Here is a 27,173-nt window from a genome sequence, read left to right on the forward strand (position 1 = left end):
TAGTTTCTGCTTCTGGTGTAAATTAATTCTGCATCATTCATTATGTACCGACATGAGCTGTTGTTTGTCCTCAGCAGCCATTAAAGCAATTAAAGTCCTGATCCAATTTGAGGCCGGGTCAGCTGCCGCTGGACTCTGAACGGACGAGTGCCAGCAGAGAAACGTTCCCTCTGTCTCTTGTGTTTTCTTTGCATGTTTCTGTTGTGTGTCAGCTGTAGAAATATGTTGTCTACAGAGATTCATGCTGTAGAAACACATAAAATGTATTAAAAGAATGCCATTTATTTAGCACGACTTGTTGCACATGTTTAATCGCTGCTTGTTGTGTTTGTGGTCATTTTTCATTTCTTTGTGTTTCCTTTCAGTACGATTTCATTCAGTTTCCAATCTGTTCTCTGATTACTGTATTGCCAAATAAATGTGTTCTTATGAATGCAGGAATATTGACCTAAATGTTTCAAAAACATTCAGCCGGACTGATTTTATTTAAATGCATCATCTTTTATGTATTCCTATAATTTAAAGCAGAAACTAAAGTGGAAAATCATGATATGCAACAACATCGTTGGTCTCAAGTTAAGACAAAGTCTGTAAAATTATTTTTGATCTAGTAAGGGAATTAATACATGGAACTTTTTGAGGTAGATCCAGGGATGGATGCCTGATAATATATATATATATTTAACATTATGAAGACCCTGAGGGTGGTTTAAATTTGGATATTCTAGTTGTGCATTTATTTTGGTGGAAAAAATAGTGATTTAAATCATCAGTCTAAGAGTTGTAATGATCTCTTGCTTTGAAAGCTCAGAGGAGATTCTCAAACTGGTTCAGTGATGCGTCAAACCCACTGAATGAATAATGAATAACTGACCCAAGCTCTGCAGCCTTAGACGCTCAATATCATTGATCATAAGGACTGATCAAAATGAACAGGCCAGGATAATCAATGCGTGACTAACCATCAGTCCTTCAGATCCCTATTTGGGTGTTTCGGTCGGGATATGGGGGCGTTGCGCGTCAGACACGCCCCATCGTGACGTCATGAGACAAGTTCCTACCGGGGGCGGGGCGGGGGCGCACATGAACACACACACACACGCACGCACACGCACACACAGGTCTGCTCACCGGTGTGAGGGATTGAAACGGCAGCTGCTACCGGGGAGAATCTCCGCTGCGCTCCGTCACCGGTCCGAGTGTTTTGCTTATTTATTCCTTTACTTATTCGCGTTGATTGAAGATGAGCGGAGTGACGAGAAGTCTGTGCACGTTTGAGGACGTCCGACAACAAGAACATGTGAGTTAGAAAAGGTTATTTGTCCATTTGCGTCTTCATCAGATCAAATGTGCTATTTTATTTACTTTACTCTATTTCCTTTGGCGTGCCTGCTCGGGCTTGTGTATCCGGTGGGAGACCCTGAGACCGGCACATTTCCAGCTTTCACCTGCTCTGTGTTCTAAAAGTTCCCATTTAGCTCTCTGACTGTTGGCAGCATAACTCAAAAGGTTACAGACAAATCTTGATGACATTTTCAAGAAATGTTGGAAATGATACGATTTAATACGTTTTAATTTTGGGGGATGATCCAGAAAGGGATCCTAGATTCTGGGTCACTTTGAGATTTTCATTAACATTGCAGTAAATGGAGCAAAATGTGTTCCTCAATATCTCGGGTTGATTAAGGACTGATTTTTATGGAATCTGACACAATCATTTAGGGTGGGGGCCCTCTACCTTACCACCGAACTTCATCTGATCCAGATTGCGGATATTATCACGATTTGTAAAAAAAGAAAAAGAAAAACGGGGCTACACTTGTGGTTTGGGCTACTGTGCATTTAATATTAAAGACTATTTCTAACAAGCGTCGTCTTATAGCTGAGTCAATTCCACATCAGAGCAGGTCAACGGATTTGTTCTGTCTTTAATATCCGAGGAAACAGATCCAGTTGAAATCGGGGTAAATTTTCACAACAAAACAATTTTGTTTTTGGACACTTATTATATATATTATAATTATATTATTTACGTCCACAAAGGAGGTTCTGTTTTTGCTGGCCTTTACCAAGACGCTGTGGAATTAGGAGTGGGCAAACGGATTTGTTGTATCTTCAAAAGCTCTGGATCTACATCCAGAAGAATCCAGCATTACTGAAAGTGTGCTTTTAGTGAATAACTTCTAAACTAATAATGCTATCAATGTTTTCATATTCAAATAATTTAAAACTATAAAAACAAAATCACAATATAGGGGGGGGGGGGGACTGCGCTCTGAGTGCCTTTCCACCAAAAGCGTTAGTTCCTATCCCCAGTTAGTCCCAACAACATCTGTGCCTGTCAGAGGCGCCTTCTGCCCAATCACCGGAGGGCTTACATTTAAAGTTGTGACAGCGGAGGCGGCTCAGGAGCCTGTAAGAGCCTTGCTTGTGCAGCATGTGCACCAGCTGCCCATGTGTGGAGCTTTAAACGGGATTAATTCCCCCGATTCCTGCGTTTACGCTGCCACATAAAGCAGCGATCAGCAGCTCTCTCACGCACACTAGATGGGCTTTACTCTCCGTCTCTGGCAGCAAAGGTTTAATCATTTACTTCACCTGAATAAGCAAATGGTTTAACCTGCCCTGCGGTTTACGAGGTTGCGAAGCAACAGGACACTTTCACCTTATCGGCAGACGCCTGCAGTGACAGTTCTACTGATCTCATTTCAGGCAATATTCCCTGAAGGGGCTGTAGAACATAAAACTTGAATGTGGTGAGAATGTATATTTATTGTGTGTGTGTACCATGTTAAATGTAAAATAGGGCTATGTGACTGTTAACAACTGACAAAACAGGTTAATGCGAACTCGCACACCTGATTAAGCGACTCTCGTCTCTGAGGAAATGTGAGAGTCCGTATTTGTTCAGCGTTGGTGACTGATAACACATTCACACCAGTCTCATAAATACACAAACAAATCCTTATCATCTACTTCTCTGATATGATTTTTGGGTCAGACTAAAGTCGGGCCTCAGAGGCGTTTCACCTCCAGCATTCCTGGGTGAGCGAGCAGGAAGATAATGAACACAGAAGCCTTGTTGTGATGGTCGATCAGCTCCACGGGGACCCACGAGGAGGAGGAGGAATGTGTCTGATGTAACAGAGGAAGGCGCCCAGCGGTGGTTCCGTGATACATGTATCTGCTAGAACTGAGATTAGGAGGGGGACGTCCAGGACAAGGCCTTTCTTATTTCATGATCATTTGAAACGTAGGGCAACGTTTCTTATTTCCAAATCCCGAGAACATTGTCTCCGCCCCCCCCCCACGCACATTAACTCACACCACACATTTGCTTGTCTTGCGTCGTTATCTGAGTCAGGAGTGTCTGACGTTTGACGGCTGGGACTGAGCCAAACGTGACGTATTTATTATTGATTTATCTATGTAGAGGAGTGACGCCTGGTTTGCACAAAGCAGGAAAGAGATCCAGAGCATGATGGATAAATGATTATTAGCTGTTGCTGTTCTCACTGGATGATTCAGTCAGTTTGTGCAAGTGTACGGAGGACTTAAAAAGCTGATTAGCATGATGACCCGGAGGTTACGTGATCGCCGGCGTCTGTCTGTCTGTCCGTTAGCAAGATAACTCAAAACTTTCTGGATGGATCTGGATAACATTTTCAGGAAATGTTGGGAATGTTACCAGGAACAGATGATTACATTTTGGTGATGATCCAGAAGAGATCCTGGATTCTGGATCACTTTGAAAGTTTTGGTAACATTGCAGTCAATGGAGCTTTGAAATGTATCTCGGTTGATTATTGAACAAAGTTTACGGAATTTGACACAGTCATGTAGGATGGGGATCTCTATCTTAACACTGAATTTAATCCGGATCGGATCCAGAATGACATTAGGAAAAAGTATTACATTTTAAAATTAAAACCCACATTTTACGGATTCAAGAATCTCAACTCCGATTCATTTTTATTTTTCATGGATGGTGTATAAAGACATCAAGAACAATTTAGGACCTTGTGATAATAATCCAGATCATCATGTGGATGGTGTAAATCTAATATTTAGGGAAATGAGCTGCTCGGCGGAGTGCTTTTCTAGGTCCTTTTTATTTTACTCGCATTGACATCCTAACGACACGCAGCAGTTTGAAGGAGGACAGAAGTGACGTCTGAGCGACAGGTATGGGTACGATGCCCTTGAGAGGGACAGGATGATTTAATTTAATCTGTCATGTTTAGATCAGGCAGTCCTCTGCTCTAAAGGGCTTGGTTCTCTGTTCACAAACAACATTCCAGGGTTTGTCATCACTTCTCAGGTAATTTAACTCGGGCCTGCCGATGCCAAAGTCCGAAACAAAAGCATCCTCCCAGCCTTAAAGCCTTTCAGTCTGGCCGGACCCCGTGAGCCTTTGTCAGCATTGTCGGTGCACCCAGCAGTGTGCACGCCATGTGTGTGTGTGTCTGTGTGTGTGAGTGCGTGACACTTTAGTTTCAGGTTTCTGCCCTTTTTAAATGGAATGTGTGTTTTGTGTTGTGTGTATTTTCCCATGTGTACACGCGTTGGCATTCGTCACCGTCCATGAGCACACCGAACCGGTCCTTTTGTGTGTGTTCCCAGGAGGTCTGGTATTTCAGGTTGTCCTCTATGGCGGTTCAGGCCGCATATTTATGTGCCTGTCTGGATATAAAAGAGAACGTCATGAATAGTCGATGGTAGAGCGAGGATTAGTCGTGTCATTGCTTGGTATCGATGAGGAGTCGGACAAGTTTTAAAATGATTGGCTCCTTCTCACAAACCCTGTTGGAGTTCTCCTCTCTTTCTGTCCGCCTCCTGGCCTCCGTAATCTCTGAGCCTTACTAGAGCTTTAAGGTGTAATCTGAGAGAAAACCAGGCTGAACAAGAGAATTGTTGGCTTTGTTTGTTTGTTTGTTTTTGCAGGCTGCGTCTTCACTTTTATTGGTCTTATTTGACCTCTTTTCTGATTTGTCCTACATTCTTCAGTCCCTCTCTGTCTTCCTCCACGCCTGTACTTGATAACCAGATGGTCTTTCTGCAGGATGTGTAACGTGGGTTGTTTCTCTGTAAACTGACATGCTCTTTTATCCTTTCAACTCTGTCCGTGATGTCCCCTGACTACCTGATATGACGTGCTGACATTGAGTAGAGGTCCTTTCATTGAATTTGACTGTGTTGCTTTAAACCACAAATACAATGGAAATGCAACTAATGATTATTGACCAGATGACAAATGTTTTTTTTTATCAATTTATTCTTCATATCATGAAATCGACAATTGTCTAAAGCCAATCGTATCATTAAAGTATCTTTATTAGTCCGTCAGCAAAACACTGAACATATTCACTTAAAGTACAGAGCAAATACAAATATACAACTCCTCACACCTGGAATCTAAAAATGTTAAATTGTTTTCTATGAAACTACTCAAAGTTTTAATGATTTACCTCCAACAGGGTTCGGTTCTGTCTGTTTGTCCACCTGTTCACAAGATTATACAAAACCTAGTTAGCAGAGTTTCAAGCAACTTGATTGGCATATTTAGATCTTCTTCTGCATAAACGTCAGGGTTTGTTTGCAGGAATGTTGAACACTGAGCAAAGAATCATACAGATATGCACTTTCAGTTATTCAATTATTTGTGCGTTATTTCTGTGATTAATTAATCAATGCATTTTGTCGTGCTGCAACTAAACAGCGGACGTTGAGGTTATGTGCTGACTCTTCTACATCCGTGTGCTACAGTTCAAACAGGACGTGCACATGAATGTACAGCATACAAACATGCATACACGCTGTCCCCTGTCTGAGTGTTTGTGCTTTGTGGTTGTGGACAGCGTTGCTGCCTGTTTTACTGCAGGCCTGCTGCATGTCTCAGAACTGAACAGTGAAGACAAAGGAAGTAAACAGAACAACTCAGTTACATAATGTCTCTGACCTCCTCCCTCACACGCACACACAGACACACACACATTGGGTGTCACTAGAGGGGGTTCCCTGAGCTGGAGGACACACACCCAGTCGTTTCCTGTTAAATTGCCGTCTCTCCTGTGAGATAAAGAAAATGACGAGGTTTGTCTATTTATAAAGTGTTTATTTTATTTTATTTTACCGGTATTTAATTTGGTACGTTTTTGTTGCCTCCCTCTGATATTGTTGGTTTGCCAGACTGTGTGTGTCTGCTGTGGGGTTTTGTTGCCATGGAAATGTTCCGTCTTGCATGACATTACATTTTCTTCCCACTTTCCCAGAAATCCAGCCTCTTCTTCTAATTGGCTGGGATCGCCAGGAGGGTTTCCGCCTAAAGCCCCTCTGACGTGCATAGCACACATTTTAAATAACACAATCTGTCTCTGTGCAGCTGTGAAAAACCTTTTGGTTTCACTCTGACGCTCGCGCCCCTCCGTCTCTCCCTCCTTCCCCGTCACATTCAGTGACTGTGAGTCAGTCTCTCCTCCTCTTTTTCCACCTCTCCTCCCTCAAAAATAGTCTTCGACTGTCTCCCCATCACATAACGGTCTCTTTGTGGAGTCACTTCATCGTCTTCTTTGTTCATTGCTTTTTCCTTCAGGACGGGTGCAGGCGGCTGCGACTCACGCTGCACAACCAGAGCCAGGCAGGTCGGAGCTCAGAGCAGCACAGGGATAAGGTAAGAACCTCCTTGACCCGATAAATTAGGATCTAATCCGGGCTGCGACAGCAGCGTGGAGGACAGACCAATTTGCAGGACTCTAGAACTATTATAGATGGAGTAAAGATGTGACTGAAAGATGCAATAGGATTGTTTAAGTGCATGATTTTGGGATGAAAGAATAAATCGGGTTGAGGATGCTGTGCTGTGTCCACACACACACACACGCACACACAACGTCTTCTTCATATTTAATGGTTCCAAATTGCTTTTGAGATATGGAGGAGGACATTTCACACGGACATTTCGGCAGTGGAACAACTTCCTTTTAAAGATGAAGGTGTTCATCGCTGTCTGTGTTCGGATCTGAATGTTAATACTGTCAAGGATCCTGGTGAATTGTCTCAGAGATACTGCACACATGCATCAGGCCACATTCTTCTCCATAAACTGTATATTTAAAATATAAAATAAAATATCTCCAGTCATGTAGATTAATGCAGAGTTTTCCACCCAGGAGTGCGAGATAACCTTTTAGCGGGTGCAAAACCTTGGATTATGCAATTTAGCAAAAACAACAAATAAATGCATTTAAATTTATTTATTTGTTGTTTTTTCTAATACGTATATGTAGCTTAGTAAATAAATCTGTTTTGCAAATTTAGTATAAATTGCTTTCTTCATCTTCATGTGAGACATTAGAAGTGTGGAACCCCTGGATTAATGGAACAGCAGAAAGTTACATGATGTTCCCCTGAATTCTTTGGCTTCCAAAGAAGCAGCATATGTTCATGGGTGCATGAGGACCGGCATGTTTATGGAAAAATGTGTTTCCTGTGTGTGAAGTTAGTCACATTCACACAGGAATATTTCTCTGAGACACGGATAATAAAAATAAAAATGTCCATGATGAATTAATTCGTGCCTTTTTAAAAGTTTAATTTAATCGTCCTGTTATCACGTTGCTCTGAGAAAAGCTCCGACATCCTTATTCACTGTGACTGTCGCACCCTTTTCTCCTCTGCTCGCTCATCTCCAGCCGATCGGACGAGCGTTTGCGCTGGTGCAGCCCGCCAGTGACAGGACGAGCCTGACCCCGGAACCAGTCAAAGGCACAGAGGAGCAGGTGGAGATTATCAAGGTGGGTGTGGCACATTAAACGAATGAATGGTGTGAGTTGCTCCTCTGGTGGTCACGTTGTTCTCCTTCATCACTCCAGGTTTATCTAGATGCACATAAGCAAGAGCAGCAGAAACAGCAGCAGAGCCTGAAGATGTTGTCGGATGAAGTTTCACAAATACAGGAGGTCAGTCTGGACAGAATCCACTGCGGCTGTTCCACTCGTGCTCGAACACACACTGGCTTCTTTGTAGCAGTTGCATTCTTTACCAGACTGGTTTCTGTTTATCACTTTAAAAAAACAACTTCCATTGGGCTTGGATGTCAAAACATTAAGAACCCGTGACAATACCTAAGTAGATCCTGTCTGCCTTTCACACAGGTGAGATATTGCCTGAAGACACTGAGGGAGCAAATGGCAGCCAAAAACAAGGTCGGTGTATTTTGAGCTGCTTTGTTGTGCACTTGCTGTTGTCCGCCGTGCATCCTGTACGCTTCACGCCATTTCCTCACATTCTTCCTGCTCTCATTCCAGCCAATTGTGAACGGATGGAAAGTTGGTCTTCCCTTTAAAAAGAGCTCCTCTTCACCCAAAGGAGGAGCCAAAGCTCAGGTACAGGAGAGCTCTTTCTCAGGGCGCGTTGTTTTTATTCCCAGTTGTGTACGTGAATGGTATCAGAGTCGCACTCGGCCGGTTGTGCTTTCCTCTGAACAATGCATACCAATGTGATGACTGTAAAACGATCATGTCCCAGGGGGCGCAGATAAGAAGGAGGTGTAAAGTGAAAGAGAGAGAGAGAGAGACGGGCATGTGATACATCTGAAGAAAGTAATAACTTCAGTTATAACTGAAAATATGTGTGAATTGTTCCAGCACATGCTGAACCACTCCCTCCAGGGCTTTCCGTGTCCAGACCCTCCTCGTTATTCCCAGCATTCCACAGATTTCTCTCATGTCCTATTTGTGTGCCGGCATTGAACCAAACAGTGTCGACTACAGCTGGTCAACCTCGGTCCGTCATGTTTTAATGTTTTGGTGTGTTTTGTGTTTTGCCATGAATTTACAGCATTTCTATGTGAGCCATTTTATGGCTCATGAACAGAAGTGCTGCTTCAGGGATGTCTGCTGACACGCCCGTTTATAACAGCCCAGCCCAAGTGGCCTCAAAAAGAAAGAAAAACAAGATTTTGCATTATGTCACCATAACGATATTCCCCCATCTCCAAATTTAGATTGCCTCATTAGAATTAGCGAGGCTTTTCTGACAGAAAATACGACTTTTAAAACGGGTCTTCACGTAATCACATACATTCATTACAAATACTATATTCTACCTCCAAGACAGTGCCAGGTATTTGGCAGACGAGGCCTTGGCAGCAAATGGAGCCTATCAGCTTTACATATCTGGATAGTTTCTCCCCCCAAATTAGGCTTAAGCTCAGTCAGGAGTGCACCTTCTTCAAGTTCAATCATGCGTTGTTGATTGGATGAGAAGATATTTAACTTTAAGACTGTACCATAAGAAACACTTCAACCTTTCCCTAATAGGAGGCAGATGAAGAGGCAGAGAGAACCAAGCTGAGGGAGGTCAGTAAGCGCTTGTATGCACAACTCCAGGAAGCAGAAAGGAAGCACCAAGAGGAGAAAGAGAGGCTGCAGGTAAAAAGAAAATGCATTTTATTTATTTTTTACCTCTACTATGCATCATTACACATTTCAAACAAAGGTCGTCTTGTTTCTCCCCATCTCTTCCAGGCTGAAGGGAACAAACTGAGAGAGCATCTGAGTGAACGGGGGGAGAAGCTGAAAAGCACAGAAGCAGCCGGCGAGAAGAAAGACAAGCGCATAGAGGAGCTCCAGAGGCTGCTGGGTGGGATGGAGCAGGAGAGTTCCTCCCTACGGGAGACTATCCGCGGCCGTGAAGAAGAACTCTGCGAACTGCGAAAGATCAAGGAGGAGGGCCACAAAGGGGACCATAGGTCAGCTAACACGCACACACACACACACACTGGCAACCAGAAGAAATGATGCTCAAATCAAGAGTTGTGTCTCCACTCTGTGTGGAATAGGGCTGAGCAGTTGGAGAAGGAGGTGGCTGTACTCAAAGAGAAGATCCACCATCTGGATGACATGCTGAAAAGCCAACAAAGAAAAGTCAGACACATGATAGAGCAGGTGAAGCCCACGTGTGAGACGAGAGCAAGCAGCTTGTTCATATTTGAGCAGGATTTTCTCACCGAGCGACTGTTTGTTTGCTCGTCTGTAGCTCCAGAACTCCCGCATGGTAATCCAGGAGAGAGACCGGGTAATCAAAGAGCTGGAGGAGAAAGTGTCTTTCTTGGAGGCTGAGGTGAGTGAAGTTTAGTTTCTGTAAAGATAAAAGCCAGAGCAAACACTTGCATGACATTTCGGTCGACTTTAGAATGGAAGGTCAGGGTTAAGTGGGAGTGAGTGACGGGAGAAAGGAAGGCAATCCTTCTCTGCCTGCTTTCTGTCTCTGACTCAACCACTATCTTCACTTGACATTTAATGACTTGGGTTTATGTGAGCTGACCCGTGACATCCTGTATGTGCAGAACCGAGAGATGCATGACCAAATGGACTACTATCTTGGAGGTCAAAGGTCAAATGCCTACCTTTCTTCAGAACGCAACCCCCAGATCGTCTACAGGTAGCTTATTTTATATAGTAAATTTCACCTTGGGACGCTAACTGTGAAACGGGCCTCCAACCATCGCAGTGGTCCTGAATATACGGATTATTTGTCACACGCTGTTTCCTTTTTATAGAAACGTCTCTTCTCTTGTCCCCTCAGCAAACCCATCAAACCTTCCACCTCGTCTAACAAACCACTCCCTTTCATTAAAGTCATTGAGATCCGGTCATGAAGCAACAGCGGCGAAGGAAGGCAAGGTCTCTATATAGAAACCACCAAACAGCACAGATCTGCTGCCATGAATATTTAGGATGTCAGGGCTGAGCAACAACACGAAGACTTTCAACTTTGAACCACAATCACTCATGAAGGAAACTGCCTGGTATTTTGGTGACACGCAAGCATTGCTGTGTTTGTTCGTGTGCATGCGTCAGCTCGACTGTAGAATCATTATGTACCGAATCAGCTGATGTATCGAGGCCCTGCTCTGTTTTGATCACTTTAACCTTTGAGTCGATGACTTGGACCGAGTTGTAAAACAGATGTTGAGCGAGGACCTTTCTGCCTATGTGGGTGATGACATCATATATACAGCAGTGTAGCAGAGACCGCTAACCAAACTAATAGTTCATTGTAAAAGCCTGCTATTGTACCCATTGATGACTCTGTTCTCCGTTCTGAGTGAATAGTGTAATGTTTTAAGCATTTGAATATTGACTGTAGCCTCTGTAAAGACAATGCCAAGAGTGTAATTCTTTACGCAGTTCTTGTAAATCATTTCAGTTTCCTGCCAGTGTCACCTTGTTTAGCAGAAAATATAAATTGTGATTTGATTTGTGCTTAATGACTTTATATTTATTTATATTAATAAAGCCACTAGATAGATGGTTTGATATTTTTATTGAGTATATTATCTTTGTGGCGCTCATTAAAAACATACAAAAAATTAACACAAAGAAAACTTGGACTTTTCACTGGCCCACTGAACAGGATGAGTGTGTAGAGCCCGCCCCCTACTGGACATTACATAGAACGAACGACACTATTTTACTGACGTGCAAGAATTATATACAATATTTCAAGTTCAATTTGTTTAGCAACTTGTGCAAGAAGCAGAGGTAATAAGAGTAGTGGAAAATAAAATAATTAAAACAAGAAAACTTCACTGAGTATCCTGAAAAACAAAAGGTCAGACACAGAAATATCAAGAGAGTCCAGACGTGACAGCTCACATTCAGTTAAATTACATTGCACTTAAAAATGTCACTCAATCAAAATTAAATCAAGTTTGGCATCTGTAAAACAACTGACTGAGGCTCAAACAGGTTGACTAACATTCATAGTGTTAAGTGTCTGTTTTTTGTCGTGTGAGGCAACCATTAATACTATCTTTATCCACCATTGCTAAATATTAGCATGTTTAAATGCAGTTGATTAATTGTAACAGCTTCTGCATAAACCTTTTACATTGTGCAATAAATACTGATCGTCTTGAGCATTTGCATAGCGCCAGAGCGGCTTCTGCTTCGGTCAAACCAACCTACTCAGATTAACTCATTTTAAGACTGCAACATGCATTAACACTTATAAACTACACTTGGGTAGATAGCATTACAGTCTGATGTGCACGTTATTGTAAATATGTTAGAATATGAAGGCAGTAACCCGTTGCTGACTGTAGGCACTTCCACAACTGGCAGCACCACCTTGTCCTAAAGCTTCCTTTGGAAAGAGCATCGCGGATTATTCAGAAGGAACTCTCCAGTGTGTTGTAGTTGTCTTTGAAATTCTTCAGTTCCAGGAAGTGTCGGGACCGTTTGCTGCATTGCTGCATCGTAGATGTGAGATAGGTGGTTTGGGTGGGGGAAGAGGAGCAGCTCGCGGCCTCCGTGGTGCTGGTCAGGTCTTTGGCTGCGGAAAGGTGCCGTTGACTTGGGGAGCTGCCACTGCTGCTGTTGGACTTGATGCTAAAGACAAAGAAAGGGGGGAAAGGATTGTTCTCAGTGCATAATTAACATTCTGGGATAGGATTAGCATCAGCAGAACGCTGCAACGTGACTGCTGGGAGGAAAGGTTGAGCTTACTCACAGGGTGGCCAGCTCAGTTAAAGCTTTGTGGTAGTTCAGAAATTCTGCTTCCCCGAAAGCCTGGTGGAAAAAAAACAGGAGCTCAGTCATTTTTTCTCAGTAAATTTGAGGAAACTGATTTTTCTTGATATTGAATGCAGACTTGTGGAGCACAATATCATAATATCCTCATGTGTTTGAGAGATAATAAATCTCAGACCACAAAAAAAGAAATAGAAGCACAGACCTCTGCACCGTGTCGCGCTTTATTGTACCCATCCAGCACTGTGTCGATGAGGGAGTTCAAGCCATCCTGGAATGTGCAGTGGGAACTTCGGAGATGTAGAAGCCAGCTCCGAAGTCTTCTCCCTGTCACAGCAGAGGAGGTCCCTCCCAGATCATGAAAAGGGAGATCTAGGAATAGAGTAGACATTTACAGCGTGAAAGGATTCAATGACAAATGAAAAAAGATGGGTGGAAGGAAAGTTTACCCGTTTCTCTGATGGCATCTAATGCTTTCATCCTGTACAGGTAGTCATAGGAACCTACGACACACACAAACAATCAAAAACGACTCATGTCCATATATCAGAACTGGTGTGTCTGTTTTCCTCTAACCAGGCTGGACTCCGTCCTTTAAACGATCATCATCTGGGGACAGTAGACGAGGCTCAAAGTGGATCTTCTGGACCTCGCTCAGTTTAGCTTCAATTTCCTGTCTCAGCTCCTGCAACACATACAAAAGAAACGCTAGCTCCAATATCATATAGTTCATCAGCAATAAGCACACTTATGGTTCAATGTGACGTGTACCTTAGGGGCATTGTGTCCAAGGGGAACATGTGGTCCTCTCCGGGACTTCATGGCAAATCGCATTATTTGTCTTTTCACAAAGATGAAGAGCAAAACAAACACCTAGAAGACAGTAAAGAGTCAGTTCTGGTACCGGCACCAGTTCCAGCTCTGGATTATTGCCTGAGCCTGAATGAACTGCTCCAAACTGCTGTAAAACCTGATGAGTTAGTGTATTTAAAACAGTTTGAGGAATTGGAATACCTTAAATCACTAAAGAGTATTAACTCAAATAATTCAAACATTTAAAAAGAGTTGCTTTGAGAAGTCAATATATTAGCTTGGTGATATTATATTGCTCCATAATGACTTTTTGTATTATTGATTTGTTCATTACCTTAAAGATAAGCACTTCCTTACTTACTTTTAATCAAAACAAACATACATTTCAAGTATTTAACATACAATAGTTGGTTTTTTTCACTGTAGTTGAACTCAATTCTACATATTTTTTAGTGTAGTTGAAAGTAATCCTGTTACTAAACTGAAAACATCATACAATAACATTTCCATTTAATGAATAAAAAACTATATGCAACAATCTGAAAGACAACTAAAGAAATATACGTGTAATAGTGGTGGAGAAGGGATCAGCAGCTTTGCTGTCACTATAATTGAATGAACGAAGGTGTTAAACTGTTACAATGCTATTGTGAACCAAGAAGGTTTTACCTGTATTTAAAATCATAAGTTGGTATTTTGAAGGAACTTTTGTTCTTTTGCTCTCGTGGATATCTGTCAGTTCGTTTCTCAAATGGAGAATTGTTTAATTATTATTTTTTACCATTGTATGATAAAAAAATTACATGATTTCTTTTGCTTCTAACTTCATCAAAGATTGCACAGTGGCACTCCAAGATCTAGTACAAATTAAAGTCTGATGAGGTGACGCACAACATTTAAATATATCAGCCTCATGGGACTCAAGTTTCCTACAACGAGATAACAAAAGACAATAGTGCCGCATACTTGCAAATAAGGTCACATTGTAATAAAAATAGAAAAGAAATGACTGATGCTAGGAATAGGTTTTCATGAGCAAGCAGTAATGTTATGAGGGTTAAAAATCAGAGAGGCTTCTGCTTTTTTGGTGCAGTGGAAAAAAGGGGAACCAAGAATTCCCTTGGTGGAGGTCTAGATAATTATATTATTCATATCATTGCTCTTGTCGTTGCAATTATTGATGGTTATATAACTAGATAGTGCATTATATATTATAGATAGTTATATATATAACTAGTATTAGTCTGCCTGCACTAACTAGTTCATTATATATAACTCGTATTAAGCTGTGTTCTGTGCCTCGCTTGTCGTCCAACAGGAGCCAGGCTCCGTCTGTAGAATTGACTTACCAGGCTTCCGTAGGCCATGACGAGCACCACGTTGACGCTTGACAGCAGAGAGTCATTCCGCATTTTGAAGCCACCAGGGCGGTGCCAAGTGTCAACGCGCTAAATGACGCCCGAACAGCGGATAATTCAGACGTATAGACGAGGACTTAATTGATCGTTCTTAAAAACACGCGAAAGCAACATTAAACGCATGAGGACTTCTGTGAAGTGGACGTATTTTCGCTGTGCCGCCCGGCACTTTGACTTCCGTGGTTGTCACGTGTCCAGAGCACGGAGGATCTGTGTCAGGTGACTTTTCTATAGACCTCTTCCGCCATCTGCTGCTGAAGGTGGCTTCACGTGGACAGGCCCATCAAACAAATCAAATATACGTTAGTGATAAATTGATCTACAATGACCTAACAATTTGTAAAATTGTGTCATTTTCAAGATTACATTTCTCAGTGCTCCCAACATTCTTGCAGATTATTCTGTGATTTTTTAAAAACAATCCTGAATATTTAAATTACTAAACTATTGAAAACTAAAATAAGATACCATTTCACGTGACGCTTCAGTAAAACCCTCCGGCCCAAAGAATAGAATTAAAGAACCAGCGTGTCTGTGTGAGTACGAGAACCATTTCCATCCTCCTGCAGGAGGAACAAGGGTGAGTGTCACACTGGAGCCTACTCAGACAGAGAAACCCTGCAAACTACCAACCCGCCAACCCAGACTGTAAGTACAGTACTGCTGTTTTATTTTATATATTACCTGCTCCTTGTACAGCTGTGATACTTCTACTACTACCGTACTTTCGGCTCGTCCCGTGAGGGGTCGCCACAGCAAATCAACTGTCTCCACTTCTCCCTGTCCTTTGCATCGTCCTCCTCAACACCAGCCACTCTCATGTCCTCCCTCACTACGTCAACATCATTGTACCAAAATCAATAAAAAAAAAATCTCAGATACTTTTGTTTACATGCATGTACGTATATCATGTGGGAACAAATGCTAATGTTTCTCTCTTCTGCTGTTTCTTGTCCTGATTAAAATTGTTCAAAGATACTCTGCTAATAATTTTGATGTCGGAAAGGTCATCTGTATTTAAAGTTATATCTCCTCAATATCTCCTCCCCTTGCAGACAGGACATGGTAGAGTAGTGTGTGTGTGTGTGTGTGTGTGTGTGTGTGTGTGCGTGCACTCCTTGATGAACCATGTAGTGGGCGACACGTTGAACTGCAGTTAGGAATGCTATCCGTGTGGCAAGAAAAAGAGGGAGAAAACAACAATAGGAGGGGGAGGAGAGAGAACAGAGAAAGAGGACAAACCAGTGAGGCAGGTTATTGTCACTGTACACAATCCATCATGCAAAGCTGGTGGTAAGACAGGAACACTTAAAGCGAGGAGTAAGCAGCTGATATCATTTCAGAGCGCTGCCTTCATTATGAGTCCGTGCCAACACAGTGGTCTGAGCACAGAGGCCATGCTGACGGAAGGTAAGGTGAATATGTATTGGGATTAGTAAACTAATTTGTAATGATATGATTTCACTTTATTCGGGCGACTTTGGCGCTTAAAGGGTTACTGTGCACTAGTGTTAACCTGGTTACCCAGGAAGGCTTTTGGCCTTGAAGAACAGGTGTTTCTGTAAACCGACACTCAGACGCGCTCGCAGTGGATTCCCGTCTCCTTTATGAAAGAAACAGCTCACTGTATTTGCTTTTAAATGTCAATAGATGATTGGACGTTGATGGTGATCAAAGATTATTTCACTGTCGCACTAATAATGTGTTGCTGTACGTGGCTGTGAACTCGCACGTCCCTGCAGATGTCCAGGAGTAATGCCATCTATGTTTCAATACGCCGTGCGTAAATCAAATGGACGTGCTCCTCTTTCGTCCTCCTTGATTGATCATTTTGCCTAATTCAACAGCGACAGTAAAGCTACAACCAGTTGCTGTCTTTGGCTTAATTAAAGGGATCGATTCAAGCGACACAGAAACGGATTGTGTCACTTTGATCGCGCTGCTTTGCAGAGCGGATTGCTGTTCGGGGAGTTTTTCCAGTTTTTGGTTTAGTTTTAGCTGACGATGACAGGTCTTCATAACTATGCAGCTCGTGTAAACAGATGTTATAAACTATGTCTATCTACATCTCCCAACGTTCTGTGAATGGGTTTGTTGCATCATTGTGAGAGGAGCTTTAGGAAGGCTGAGAGGTTTTGTTAAATGACGTAACCTAAAGGAATTTTAAGTGCTTTTGGTTCTCTTTTCTCTCTCTTTATTTTCTTTCTCTTATGAAATCTATGTCATCCTCCAGCATGCAATTCACACTCGTATGTAGCATGTTATGTTGACTGTCTCTATAGACCATTTCAAGGTGCCCTAGCAACCACGGTACACACATCACACCATTCCTCTCAGTCCATTCTGAGGGTGGAAATGTCTGCTTTCTATACTTTTCAGATAATGGCGGCTGTTTGCTGATACTGTGCTTGAGAATTGATAGCCACAAGTCAAAGAGGGGACCCTGGAGGAGTTGATTCTTTTAGAACACCAAGCTCATCAGGAGTTCCAATGAAATGTTAAGCTTTTTATTGCTTTTTAAAAGTATTTGTGTTTTGTGCAAGACAATAATGAGTGAGTTCTGCTGCTGTCTACGCTCTCAAAACACCAGAATTCACAGAACCTGCTTACAGATTGCAGTCTGAAAGAACAACTAGTTGGAACCAATCTTACACGCCTTTGGGATTTGGCACTTTACAGGTCGTTGCCTACTCTAAGACTATGGACTTTTCCTTGCTCCCTACTCCAAGTGAGCACAATCAGCAGAGGACAGAAGTGTATTTCACTGTCCAATCAACTAACTCTTCCCCAAACGGTCTCGCTCGAAGGCGAGGCTTTCGTAAACCAAACAATTACTTGGAAGAGAAGCAGCAGAGCACTGACAAAGTTGGAGAAAGGGAAAGAAATGGGACACACATTGGCACCAATGGTACAATCGATCTGGAGGATCACACATTCTCTGGACATCAGGCCTCTGGTGGGAGTCGCAGTGGCATCAAAGGTCAGTGCGAGGATATAGAAATGTCTGCCAATAGAATGTCTGCCGAGCTGAACCAGAATGGCGCAGAGTTTGTCACTGATAGAAGTGGCAGCTCTAACCCTTCATCAGAGGCCCGTGGTAGAACAGAATGGAGAAGATACAACCTACCCAGTAGAAGTAAGAGTTTAGATTTGAGATCGAGGGAAAGAAGTCCTGATTGTAGCGGAAAGACTGATATCGTCATCTTGTCAAGCAGAAGAGGAAGGGACAGCAAAGAGGGTGGATGCTTTGAGGAAAGGAGGACAGGCGTTGAAGGCTCTAGGGGCACTGTGATTTCTTCCGTACTGGCCTTGAACTCTACAGGTACAAGTAACGATGTTCAAGACAAGGCCCCATTGAGTCAGTCTTTGAACAGAGTCAGTAGGGGACAGTCCTTCCCCTCAAGGCTGAGGTGCAGGTCTGGACCTGTCTCCGATTCCAGGTCAGATTCTTCACTAGGGTCTAAAGGAGGCCAGAGTATATTGGAGCGAATTGAGAAGCTCTATGGGTCAGTTGGCTTTGGTAAGGATTGCAGCAACAGTAGAGACTTCTCCCCCGGTTTGTCTCTCCACAAAGTAATGACAGAGAGGTCATATGCTGGGGGGTCCTTCCCCAGGAATTTCTCAACAGGGTGGAAAACCAGCTTTACTCCAGAGAAAAAACGAGAATCATTCACAGAGACAAAAAAAGACACTTCTGACAGTTTTCGTTCTCTGGCGATGAGCAACTCCAGGGAACGGCTGATGGGGTTGTGGCAAGGACAGTCAAAGGACAGGTGTGCTGAGGAAAGGGGCGTGTCATGGAGTAAGGGGTTTGAGGATGTTGGCACAAGGTCTTTGGATAGAGCAAGAAGCAGGTGCACTTTAGCAGCACGGATACGATCTGAGAGGGCTGCAGGACAAATTACTGCAGTTTCAGAGACAAATACTTTCTTAGAAGAAGGGAGCTCAGTTTCTTTGACAGATTTGTCTGGAACAAGTGGCAGTAAGCTTATAGGAAGGGTAAACCATGGAGAGGAAAGTTTTGGGATAAACAGAGTAAACAAGTCAGTGAAAGAAAGAACTGGTTGGTTTAAAGTGCAGGAGAGAGAGAAAGGGATAGATGATGGCGCAAAATCTGAACTGAAGAGTAGCATTCCTGATGAAGATGTGTTTGACTCGAGCCCACAGAAAACCCCAATGAAGAGAAAGCCATTCCCTGAGATGCTGTCGATCCCGCCAACAGCCAGTGTTAAAAATAAGATCAGCCAGTTTGAGGCTCTAACACAGAGATCCCAGGGTTTGGCCACGGGACAGATCCTGTTGCAGAGACGGGCTTTTTCGGTGCCGACGCCACCCAACAGCAGCCATAATAGTATCAGAAGGAGTGGTTCTGCGAAATCAACGAGTGATTTGAAAGGCAAGTGGGCGAGATCAAAAGAGAGCGGGGAGGCAGGTGCGAAAACGGGAACGAAAGCAACATTGCCAGATAAGAACATTGAATCAAAAAGATCTTTATCGATGGACGAGGTTGGATTAAGTTTAAGGATGGAGCAAGAGGAGAAGGAGTTGGTGGACAATGAGGTCAAAAATATAAATAGTGGTAATGATTCTGCTGAAGATTTGTATAGATATCACAGAGTAGTTAAGAGTACACTGGAAGTACCATTGCACAAAGGAGCCCAAAGATCGCAAAGAAACGTTCACATGGTGGAAGCAGAGAAGCTTCGCAACAGACCGCCATCGTTGCTATTAACCAGTCGTGATGACACTTCAGCTGACGTGTTGGACGCAACGCCTTCACCTGTTAGTGATGAAGACAAGACTCCAACAAACACGCCAAGCAGCTCTCCCCTCATGTTTACGGATCACCTCGACGGCTTCACGTCCAGCACAGACAATAAAAATGAAAATGCATCTACACCAGCACAAGCAGTCAAGACTCCAGTGGGAGAATCTCCGCCTCTCCCTCGTCCCCACGCTGCTTTGTCCCACAACAACCTCTCAGATGGCATCTCTCCAGAGATCAACCCTTCCCATTCCAGTAGGAAGAAGCTGGACCTGGATGCTTGGGTCGCTGGCTTGAACACAATGATTAGAGTTGTGAACAGTGATGAATCGGACTGTGAGGACGACGACGACAGTACACAGAAAGACGAAGATTCAAACTATGACTCAGATTCTGGAGAGTCCTCGGTGACCATCACGAGCCACATGAGCCAGTCAGACCGAAAGAGCTTCAGTGTCAGGTGGGTAATATTTATCGACTTTCTGGTTTGATTGAGGTATTTCGATCAAAAGTTTGTTTTAGTGTTTTTAACCCCACACATCTTGTCTTTCCTCTTTGCAGTCTTTCAGACTTGTGTAACTTTGCCGGAGTGGAATATGAGCCACAGAATGACAGTGATGAGTGGCAATCTACAGGCGGGCGATCTGTCTCGATGAGCTCTGAAATGTCAGCCTTTTCCTATGTGTCTGTGCTCCCCACTGAGGAGCTGGACAAGCTGCTGGAGGAGGTCAGGGGCCTGGGAGACAACAATCTGCAGGTGCAAACTGCTGTAACTTCTTATATGCATTGAAGTTGCCTCATTTACGCTTCAACTGCCCTGTTTTTGCTTGGTATTAATCTATCCTTGATGTAGATACGACCTAACAAGAGTGTATTTCACCTGCTATTGATATTACTACAGATATTGCAAATGATACAGGCCTGCTACTGTTAATAATAATAATGTATGCTCCCAAAGCAAACTCCCTAGGGGGCTCATACAGCACAAAAAGCATTTACGTGACTTTTTTCCTGCTTTCACTGTTTATAGGACTACAATGATGTACAGGTGGTGGTTCTCCATAAAGAGGTTGGAGTGGGACTGGGCTTCAGCCTGGCAGGAGGCCGGGACCAGAAGAAACCAGTTACTGTGAGGAAATTTCCATTTTGTCCTAAAGAAATCTCAACCCATCATTCAGTGTATTCATTCACTTACATCTCAATGTCTGTCCTCAGGTTCATAAGGTGTTTCCTTCAGGTACCGCAGGTCAGGAAGGCTCCATAAAGGCAGGGGACGTGGTCCTGTCAATCAATGGCACATCGCTGTGTGACCACGCCCACTGGGAGGCCCTGAGGGTCCTGAGGAGAGCAAAGGCTCGGGATATGGGGGTAGTGGTGCTGCAGAGGGGAGAGATTAGTAGTGCTTGTAAAGGGACAGCAAATGCAAATTCTCAACCTTTACCAACTCGGCTCACTGCTGCAGGTTTGAAATCATAACTGTCACAAGTTCCGATACGCATCACTGTATCTGCAGCAGCTGAAAGGGATCAATTATATCTTTATTTTGCTGCTTTTGCTGCAGTCTCAGGCCAGCGTGTCTGTGTGCATCTGGTGAAGAACAACAGGGATCTGGGCTTCAGCCTGGAGGGGGGTGCAGGCTCCAGTCCAGAGGACAGACCAGTCACTGTGCAGAGGATCTTCCAGGGTTAGTATTTAATATCTCCACCTGAATATCTTTTAATAGGAAAATAAATATACTAAACTTTACAATAACTAACGTTCTAGAATAGATCTTCTATTTCAAATTCACAAGTATTGAAGGCTAATGTTTCTGCAAACATGTTTAAAACATGTTTCTAATGGTGTTCAAATCAGAAAACAATGTTTGGGAACCTCAATTTGGGAACGTATAGTTGAAAACATCTAACTAAAACCTTGTTTCTCTCGATCTGCTCAAAGTAAAATAATATAAATAATGAATTAACATTTGAACTTTAAGAACTATAATAATGAACATGTCCTAAAGTTGTCTGTTGGATGCTCCCCTTCAGGAGGTCCGGTTGACAAAGTGTTTCCTGGTGATGAGCTTCTAGAGATCGAGGGTGTGAGCGTTGTGGGGATGAGACGCCTGGAGGCCTGGACTTTAATCAGAGAACTTCCCGACGGGCCCGTGAACGTGGTGTTGCATCGTCCTCTTTGAAATGATAAAACACGAGTGTTGCTGAGGCACACGTGACATTTCTGTGACTGATTATTAGACATGGGAAGGTCATCCATGAACGGTGGCTCAGAATCTGACAGCATTTTAATAAGTAGTTTGATCTTAACGCCAGTCAGATTTAATGGCCACTGTGACGAACCTCTCCCAGCCACCGAGCGGGTCAAAAGTGTGTACGTATTAGTATTCATTTATCTACAGGGCATTATTTATCTCAAGGCTGGGGGGATATTTTTGCACTAGCTGTAATTAAAATGCACTGATGGCTCATGCTTTTGTGAAGTGAACCAACACTTCTTAGGGAGTTTGGTCTGTATTTTGTTTTTTATATGTTTTTTTGTACTATATTGTGAATAGAAATTAACATTTTGATTTACATCGCTTTTGAATAAATCTTAACTGGAAGTGTTGTCTCTTATTCTTATGTCCAGAAGAGCGCGATAGAGCAACATAATCAGATTATCTTTTGAAGAGTCCTCTGAAAACACCCGGTGGAAGGTGTAGTTTCTACAATCTCCACACATCATGTCAATGTTAATGATATGGAAAGTCGTTCTTTCATATACACTACCAGTCCGACACGTGCTAAATATTATTTGATGTGAACACATTTTTCATATATCATTGTCAAATCATACGTCAGCAATAATACACTTAATTACTCCGACTCAGCAATTATAAGGATTACATAATCCTTCCAGAGTTTATTGAGGGGGTTATTAGGGCATTTTGATCTTGAATCATGAGAAGGTCTTCCAAACAACCATCTGACCGCCACGGGGGTTTTACAGTACAGACAGTAATAGCATGTGTACATTTATATCTATACCTTTAGCATGGAATTAATTTACCGATTTTATATTGTGGATTTAAAAACAAGGCTTTAGTCGCTGCAGCTGCTGAGTATATGAATTGTGAAGGGATGAGTCCAAGTATGAATGTCTGAAAGGATAAATGTTCATAGATGTAATTTATGTAAGCCTTTCCTGTGCCAAATTGTGTCACATTGACCTCACTATGACCCTGGGTTGATGATTTATTAAGTAGAACATGGAAAATATTAGATTCCAACTTGTTATAAATCGCTCTAACAGGTTTAATGAAACCAATAGATAAGACTTTTGCTGTGTGTGTAATCTGTGGGTTTATTGCCCTCCGTCGGTGCTCTCAAAGTATAATCTGACTGTTTTATGGCATCTGCATATGAGCCACCTCCGACAGCTGAGGCACATTGCGTCGTCTGCGTCAGCCAATCCGGAGGGGTGTGGCAACCCAATAAAAGGAAGTCAAAGCGCCAGCCCAGTGGCCGAGGAAAAAGACAGAAGTCCACAGATGTGCATGTGGAAGCTGTGACATCAGCACTGGAGTCACCTTCTGGTCTGTTAAACAGACAGATTTAGCCACTTATCTCCAGAGAGATGAAAGGCGCTCTGAGAGTGAGGAACGCTCTGGTGCGAGAGTGCATGGCTGAGGTCTTGGGAACGTTCGTTTTGATGGTAAGTGACAGCGTTTGATTGAACTGCTTGAAGTTTATTACAAACGCACAGGTATATTTTTGTTCCAATTTCCTGAACGAAATTTAGAAAATACAATTATTATTATTATTATTGCTGTTGATTAACACATGAAAGCCACACAGAACAGCGAAACGGGTTGTCTTTATTACATTTAATGTCATACATTCTGTACGGTGGCGCGGCGGGTTCAAATCCGGCAGGGTCTTCCCTGTGTGGAGTCCTCTACCTGCCACACAGAGTGGGATGTGTGAAGATTCACTTCCTTGACTTCTGGAGTTCCTCCTGCATCATCCAGCCCCGGCCTTATGCTTCAGGAGAACCTGGACAGGATGCGAGGGGCAAGGGTTTATGTCTATTTTAGAGGAGTCAGCTTGCAATGTTAATTTTGTTATTCCTGAGAAGGATGTTTAAGAATCATTACTTTACTACTAGCATTTCTATTGTTTTGAAGAGGTTACATGATGCATGTTGACTTTATCAATATATTCATGCAGCTGCATGAATATATTGATGAAGTCAACATGCAGCTACATGAATATATTGTCATAACTTTACTTGAACATGTGCTGCAATGACCAGGATGCAGAACTCCCAGTAATGTTATTTCTATGACTATTTAGATAAGAGGACGGATACAAAGTCAAACTTCATAGGGTTATTAAATTAATGACATTTTAACAAGCTCAGATCTGTTCGATAAGATTGTTTAACCATTAAATTATGAACAAGAAAGCAGTAAATAAACTTTGCACGTTTTTTTTGCCATTTTGTCTTTTTTTTTTAGTTTTTAAATCTCTGAATTTTTGGTTTTCTGTCACCTTTACCTTTCAGGTCTTTGGCTGCTCTGCTGCAGCACAGGTAAAGACGAGCAGAGAGACTAAAGGACAGTTCCTGTCGGTCAACATGGCCTTCTCTGTGGGCGTGATGTCGGCTATGTATCTCACCAAGGGCATCTCGGGTAAAGAATCGTTTGACATGGATGATACTTTGAACAGCAGTATACGCTCTCGGAGATCAACACACTGCAGTATTAGCATGTTTCTTTCACACTCTGGGTTCTAGTATTACAGTACTGATGTGCGCACGCTAGATTTGCAACATGAGGGGGCCTTGTCCAGCGTTTCAGGGTCTTCACTCAAACTTTATTAAACACAACACTTTGTCATCTTCCTCACCCGGCATGTCTATCTCTTCTCTATAGGAGCTCATCTGAACCCAGCTCTGACGCTGAGTTTCTGTGTGTCCGGCCATGCATCTTGGGGACGGCTGCTGCCCTACTGCCTCTCGCAGGTGTTGGGCGCTTACCTGGCATCGGGACTTGTTTTCCTGGTCTATTATGGTATGTCTTTCTGACTCGTTTTAAGACTTTTAATAAGGCATGTAGCACAAGTTAAGATGAAAATCTACTTGGAAGATGACGCGTCATTACCGTGGACTGGTGCAATAAAGAGGCTTGGCTTCACTTTTGTGCCAAAATATGGTCAAATCTGGCTGCAACATAAAAAAAGGCATGCCAGCATTTACACTTAATTGATGATGAGGACATGTTAAAATCCAAGAAAGTAAAGTCTTTAAATTCCTTGTCAGATATGAGCATTGCTGGAGGTTAACTAGCATCAACTGAGCGTCTGTCGCTAGTTAACCTCTTCACCTGTGTGATGTTCCAAAATTGGATAACAGTTAACCTTCACATAGTTGGTGTTGGTGTTAACTAATTTAATCTAGTGTGCTTGTTTCTGTCTCAGATGCTATAATGGACTTTAGTGGAGGAGTATTAACTGTATATGGCCCAAATGAGACGGCGTCCATATTTGCCACGTATCCCTCAGAGTATCTGACTGTGGGCAGAGGTTTCCTGGACCAGGTCAGTAGGAGCCCATGTGGAACCGTTCGTGGGTACTTTAACAGCTGCTGCCTCAATCAAACCCATTTTTTCTTTTATTAGGTTGTGGGAACTGCCATGTTGTTGTTGTGCATCATGGGTTTGGATGAAAAGAGAAACACTCCTGCTCCCCGAGAGCTGATTCCTGCCATTGTAGCAGCAATAGTTCTGGGGATCTCCGTGTCGATGTCGGGTAACTGCGGCGCAGCAATAAATCCTGCTCGCGATCTGGGGCCTCGGCTCTTTACGTTGACTGCAGGCTGGGGCACCGAGGTCTTCACGTAAGTGCCTCGTATTACAGTACACATACAGCACTGCAAATAACTTCATTTCCAAACAGGCATATTTCATTCTTGCTTCTTTCCACCACAAAAAAGTTGCAGTTTGGACTGCTGAAACTAAATCGACTCAAAACAGGATAAATGGTTGCAGGAACGAACACATTTTTCAAGGAATTTCTGATGCTGCACAATCAAGTCAAACTCTTATAATACCTGATATTGGGCACTTCTACAGGTCTGACCCCGTGTGTGTCTCACCTATCGCCTACCTCGGGTGTTGTCAGACATTAGGGCTGTATACAGGATCAGAGGAATGTGATGTAACCTGTTCTTATAAGATCTTAGAATTTTTCTCCTGGTTTTTCTTCCACTGTTCAAATGACAGAATATTATTTGGATGATGGTCAACTTGCAAAATATTTGACTTTCAATATCTTATGAGCCACAGGTTGTTTGTGTGTGTTTGTAGGAACAGAGTGGATAGATATTTTAATTACAAATATATTTTCACCTCTTTTATACAAAGTCATCATAAAGGGTCAAATGTATTGTACTGTTTTTTTTTAGCATGTTGAGTCAATGTGAGTTTGGAGGTGAAAAATAAATGATTTCTTTAATTACAACACTCGACTTAAAAACACTTGATTTTGATTTTGTAATCATTGACAAGTTTCCTTTAATTTTACATTAAACTGACTTAAGAAAACTATTTTTCTTAACTTTTATTATAAACTGAGTTGAATCAATCTAATTTACCGGTGTTTGATATCTTCATATTGATAAAATCAACGGGTAAATCTTTTTCCTAATTTTGGAGCCTAAATAAAATTTGCTGGATGTGTACGTTGTTTCAAAATAACTTGCAGGGGCTGGAAGATGTGCATATGACCGACAAATAAAGGCTCTGGTAAACTGTTAATGTTGGCGTCTGCTCTCCAGGTGTTACAACTACTGGTTCTGGGTTCCCCTGGTGGCCCCGCCTATTGGAGGCGTCATAGGTACTGTTTTGTATTTAAGTGTCATTGACTGGCAGCTGCCTGACCCGGAGCAACCAGAGAGTTCATCCATCTTTACCATCGGTGAGAAAATCAAGCAGCCCAGCATCCCCTGGGACAATGAAGGAGAATTAAAAGCTGCACATTTCTAAGTGATACAGTTGGGGAAACATGACAAAGTTGATCTTTAGCCTTACAGACAGTGGGGTTTTAAATGCTGTTTGAGACTTTAGTGTGCATCTGAATTTAGTCCCTGTGAAGACTCAAGCGATACGATCTGTGACTGACGCGCAGACAGTGGAGGTGGAGGCAGCTGAAAGGGACATAGATTGTGTGATAACGCTGTTTACGCTCCTCTTTATGATCCTTAGTGAATATTACTGCGTTACATTAACTTTTTATGAAATGTCATAAATACTAAGGACATGTTCTGCTGATGTAACAAGTTCTGTTTTCAGCACTGTGTGGCAACAGAACCCAGTCAGAGCAAATGTTGAGCTGAGGACCGTGAAAACATTTTCTTTCTCTTTAGACACACTTCTTAATCAAACAGACAGATGGCAGCCTTTCCAATATCCCCCGTTGACTCTGTGGATGATTACACTTTACTGAGATGAATAAAATAATGTCTGTCAGTCAGATTATGAAAGTTATTACTTGCCAATTCATTCACCCTGAGGGACTTATTCATGTTATATATGTTCTCAAGGGTGAGTCTGAGCTGGTCTGGGGAACCTATGGAGCAGGTAGAATGACTCAACTTAACTTT

General features: G+C 42.6%; 4 protein-coding genes across 4 annotated transcripts; 3 read left to right on the plus strand and 1 right to left on the minus strand.

Annotated features, from left to right (window-relative positions):
• Positions 1 to 1,238: 1,238 nt before the first annotated feature.
• On the plus strand, positions 1,239 to 11,314 carry tuft1a (tuftelin 1a). The gene is made up of 12 exons (XM_068758731.1): positions 1,239 to 1,300; positions 6,593 to 6,670; positions 7,692 to 7,793; positions 7,872 to 7,958; positions 8,154 to 8,204; positions 8,307 to 8,384; positions 9,321 to 9,431; positions 9,528 to 9,751; positions 9,842 to 9,947; positions 10,039 to 10,122; positions 10,349 to 10,443; positions 10,588 to 11,314. Exons 1-12 carry the CDS (start codon positions 1,244 to 1,246, stop codon positions 10,658 to 10,660), a joined length of 1,146 nt encoding a protein of 381 aa, XP_068614832.1. The 5' UTR covers positions 1,239 to 1,243; the 3' UTR covers positions 10,661 to 11,314.
• Positions 11,315 to 12,175: 861 nt separating this feature from the next.
• c3h1orf43 (chromosome 3 C1orf43 homolog) lies at positions 12,176 to 14,761 on the minus strand. The gene is made up of 7 exons (XM_068760048.1): positions 14,699 to 14,761; positions 13,308 to 13,409; positions 13,113 to 13,221; positions 12,986 to 13,039; positions 12,742 to 12,908; positions 12,517 to 12,575; positions 12,176 to 12,395 (listed from the first exon to the last, which is right to left on the minus strand). The coding sequence occupies exons 1-7, from the start codon at positions 14,759 to 14,761 to the stop codon at positions 12,176 to 12,178; spliced, it is 774 nt and encodes a 257-aa protein (XP_068616149.1).
• A 2,706-nt stretch (positions 14,762 to 17,467) lies between these two features.
• On the plus strand, positions 17,468 to 22,134 carry si:dkey-92i15.4 (uncharacterized). Its single transcript, XM_068758938.1, has 7 exons — positions 17,468 to 18,369; positions 19,285 to 19,992; positions 20,094 to 20,289; positions 20,563 to 20,661; positions 20,748 to 20,994; positions 21,100 to 21,216; positions 21,563 to 22,134. The coding sequence occupies exons 1-7, from the start codon at positions 17,468 to 17,470 to the stop codon at positions 21,709 to 21,711; spliced, it is 2,418 nt and encodes an 805-aa protein (XP_068615039.1). The 3' UTR covers positions 21,712 to 22,134.
• A 1,004-nt stretch (positions 22,135 to 23,138) lies between these two features.
• aqp10a (aquaporin 10a) lies at positions 23,139 to 26,556 on the plus strand. Its single transcript, XM_068758960.1, has 6 exons — positions 23,139 to 23,225; positions 24,078 to 24,204; positions 24,448 to 24,585; positions 24,992 to 25,110; positions 25,192 to 25,409; positions 26,349 to 26,556. Exons 1-6 carry the CDS (start codon positions 23,148 to 23,150, stop codon positions 26,554 to 26,556), a joined length of 888 nt encoding a protein of 295 aa, XP_068615061.1. The 5' UTR covers positions 23,139 to 23,147.
• Positions 26,557 to 27,173: the final 617 nt, after the last annotated feature.

This window comes from Brachionichthys hirsutus, chromosome 3 (assembly GCF_040956055.1).
Source record: "Brachionichthys hirsutus isolate HB-005 chromosome 3, CSIRO-AGI_Bhir_v1, whole genome shotgun sequence".
Lineage (NCBI taxonomy): Eukaryota > Metazoa > Chordata > Actinopteri > Lophiiformes > Brachionichthyidae > Brachionichthys > Brachionichthys hirsutus.

Bases quoted from the DNA above. Each gene is read 5' to 3' on its own strand.
- tuft1a (XM_068758731.1), top strand. From the start codon at position 1,244: ATGAGCGGAGTGACGAGAAGTCTGTGCACGTTTGAGGACGTCCGACAA. The intron at 8,385-9,320 runs GTACAGGAGAGC...TTTCCCTAATAG, and splicing joins AAGGAGGAGCCAAAGCTCAG to GAGGCAGATGAAGAGGCAGA. The intron at 10,444-10,587 runs GTAGCTTATTTT...TTGTCCCCTCAG, and splicing joins AACCCCCAGATCGTCTACAG to CAAACCCATCAAACCTTCCA.
- c3h1orf43 (XM_068760048.1), bottom strand. From the start codon at position 14,761: ATGCGGAATGACTCTCTGCTGTCAAGCGTCAACGTGGTGCTCGTCATG. The intron at 13,040-13,112 runs GTTAGAGGAAAA...TGTGTGTCGTAG, and splicing joins AAAGGACGGAGTCCAGCCTG to GTTCCTATGACTACCTGTAC. The intron at 12,909-12,985 runs GTAAACTTTCCT...CTCTATTCCTAG, and splicing joins AGATGCCATCAGAGAAACGG to ATCTCCCTTTTCATGATCTG.
- si:dkey-92i15.4 (XM_068758938.1), top strand. From the start codon at position 17,468: ATGGACTTTTCCTTGCTCCCTACTCCAAGTGAGCACAATCAGCAGAGG. The intron at 20,662-20,747 runs GTGAGGAAATTT...GTCTGTCCTCAG, and splicing joins ACCAGAAGAAACCAGTTACT to GTTCATAAGGTGTTTCCTTC. The intron at 21,217-21,562 runs GTTAGTATTTAA...GCTCCCCTTCAG, and splicing joins TGTGCAGAGGATCTTCCAGG to GAGGTCCGGTTGACAAAGTG.
- aqp10a (XM_068758960.1), top strand. From the start codon at position 23,148: ATGAAAGGCGCTCTGAGAGTGAGGAACGCTCTGGTGCGAGAGTGCATG. The intron at 23,226-24,077 runs GTAAGTGACAGC...TTTACCTTTCAG, and splicing joins TGGGAACGTTCGTTTTGATG to GTCTTTGGCTGCTCTGCTGC. The intron at 25,410-26,348 runs GTAAGTGCCTCG...TCTGCTCTCCAG, and splicing joins TGGGGCACCGAGGTCTTCAC to GTGTTACAACTACTGGTTCT.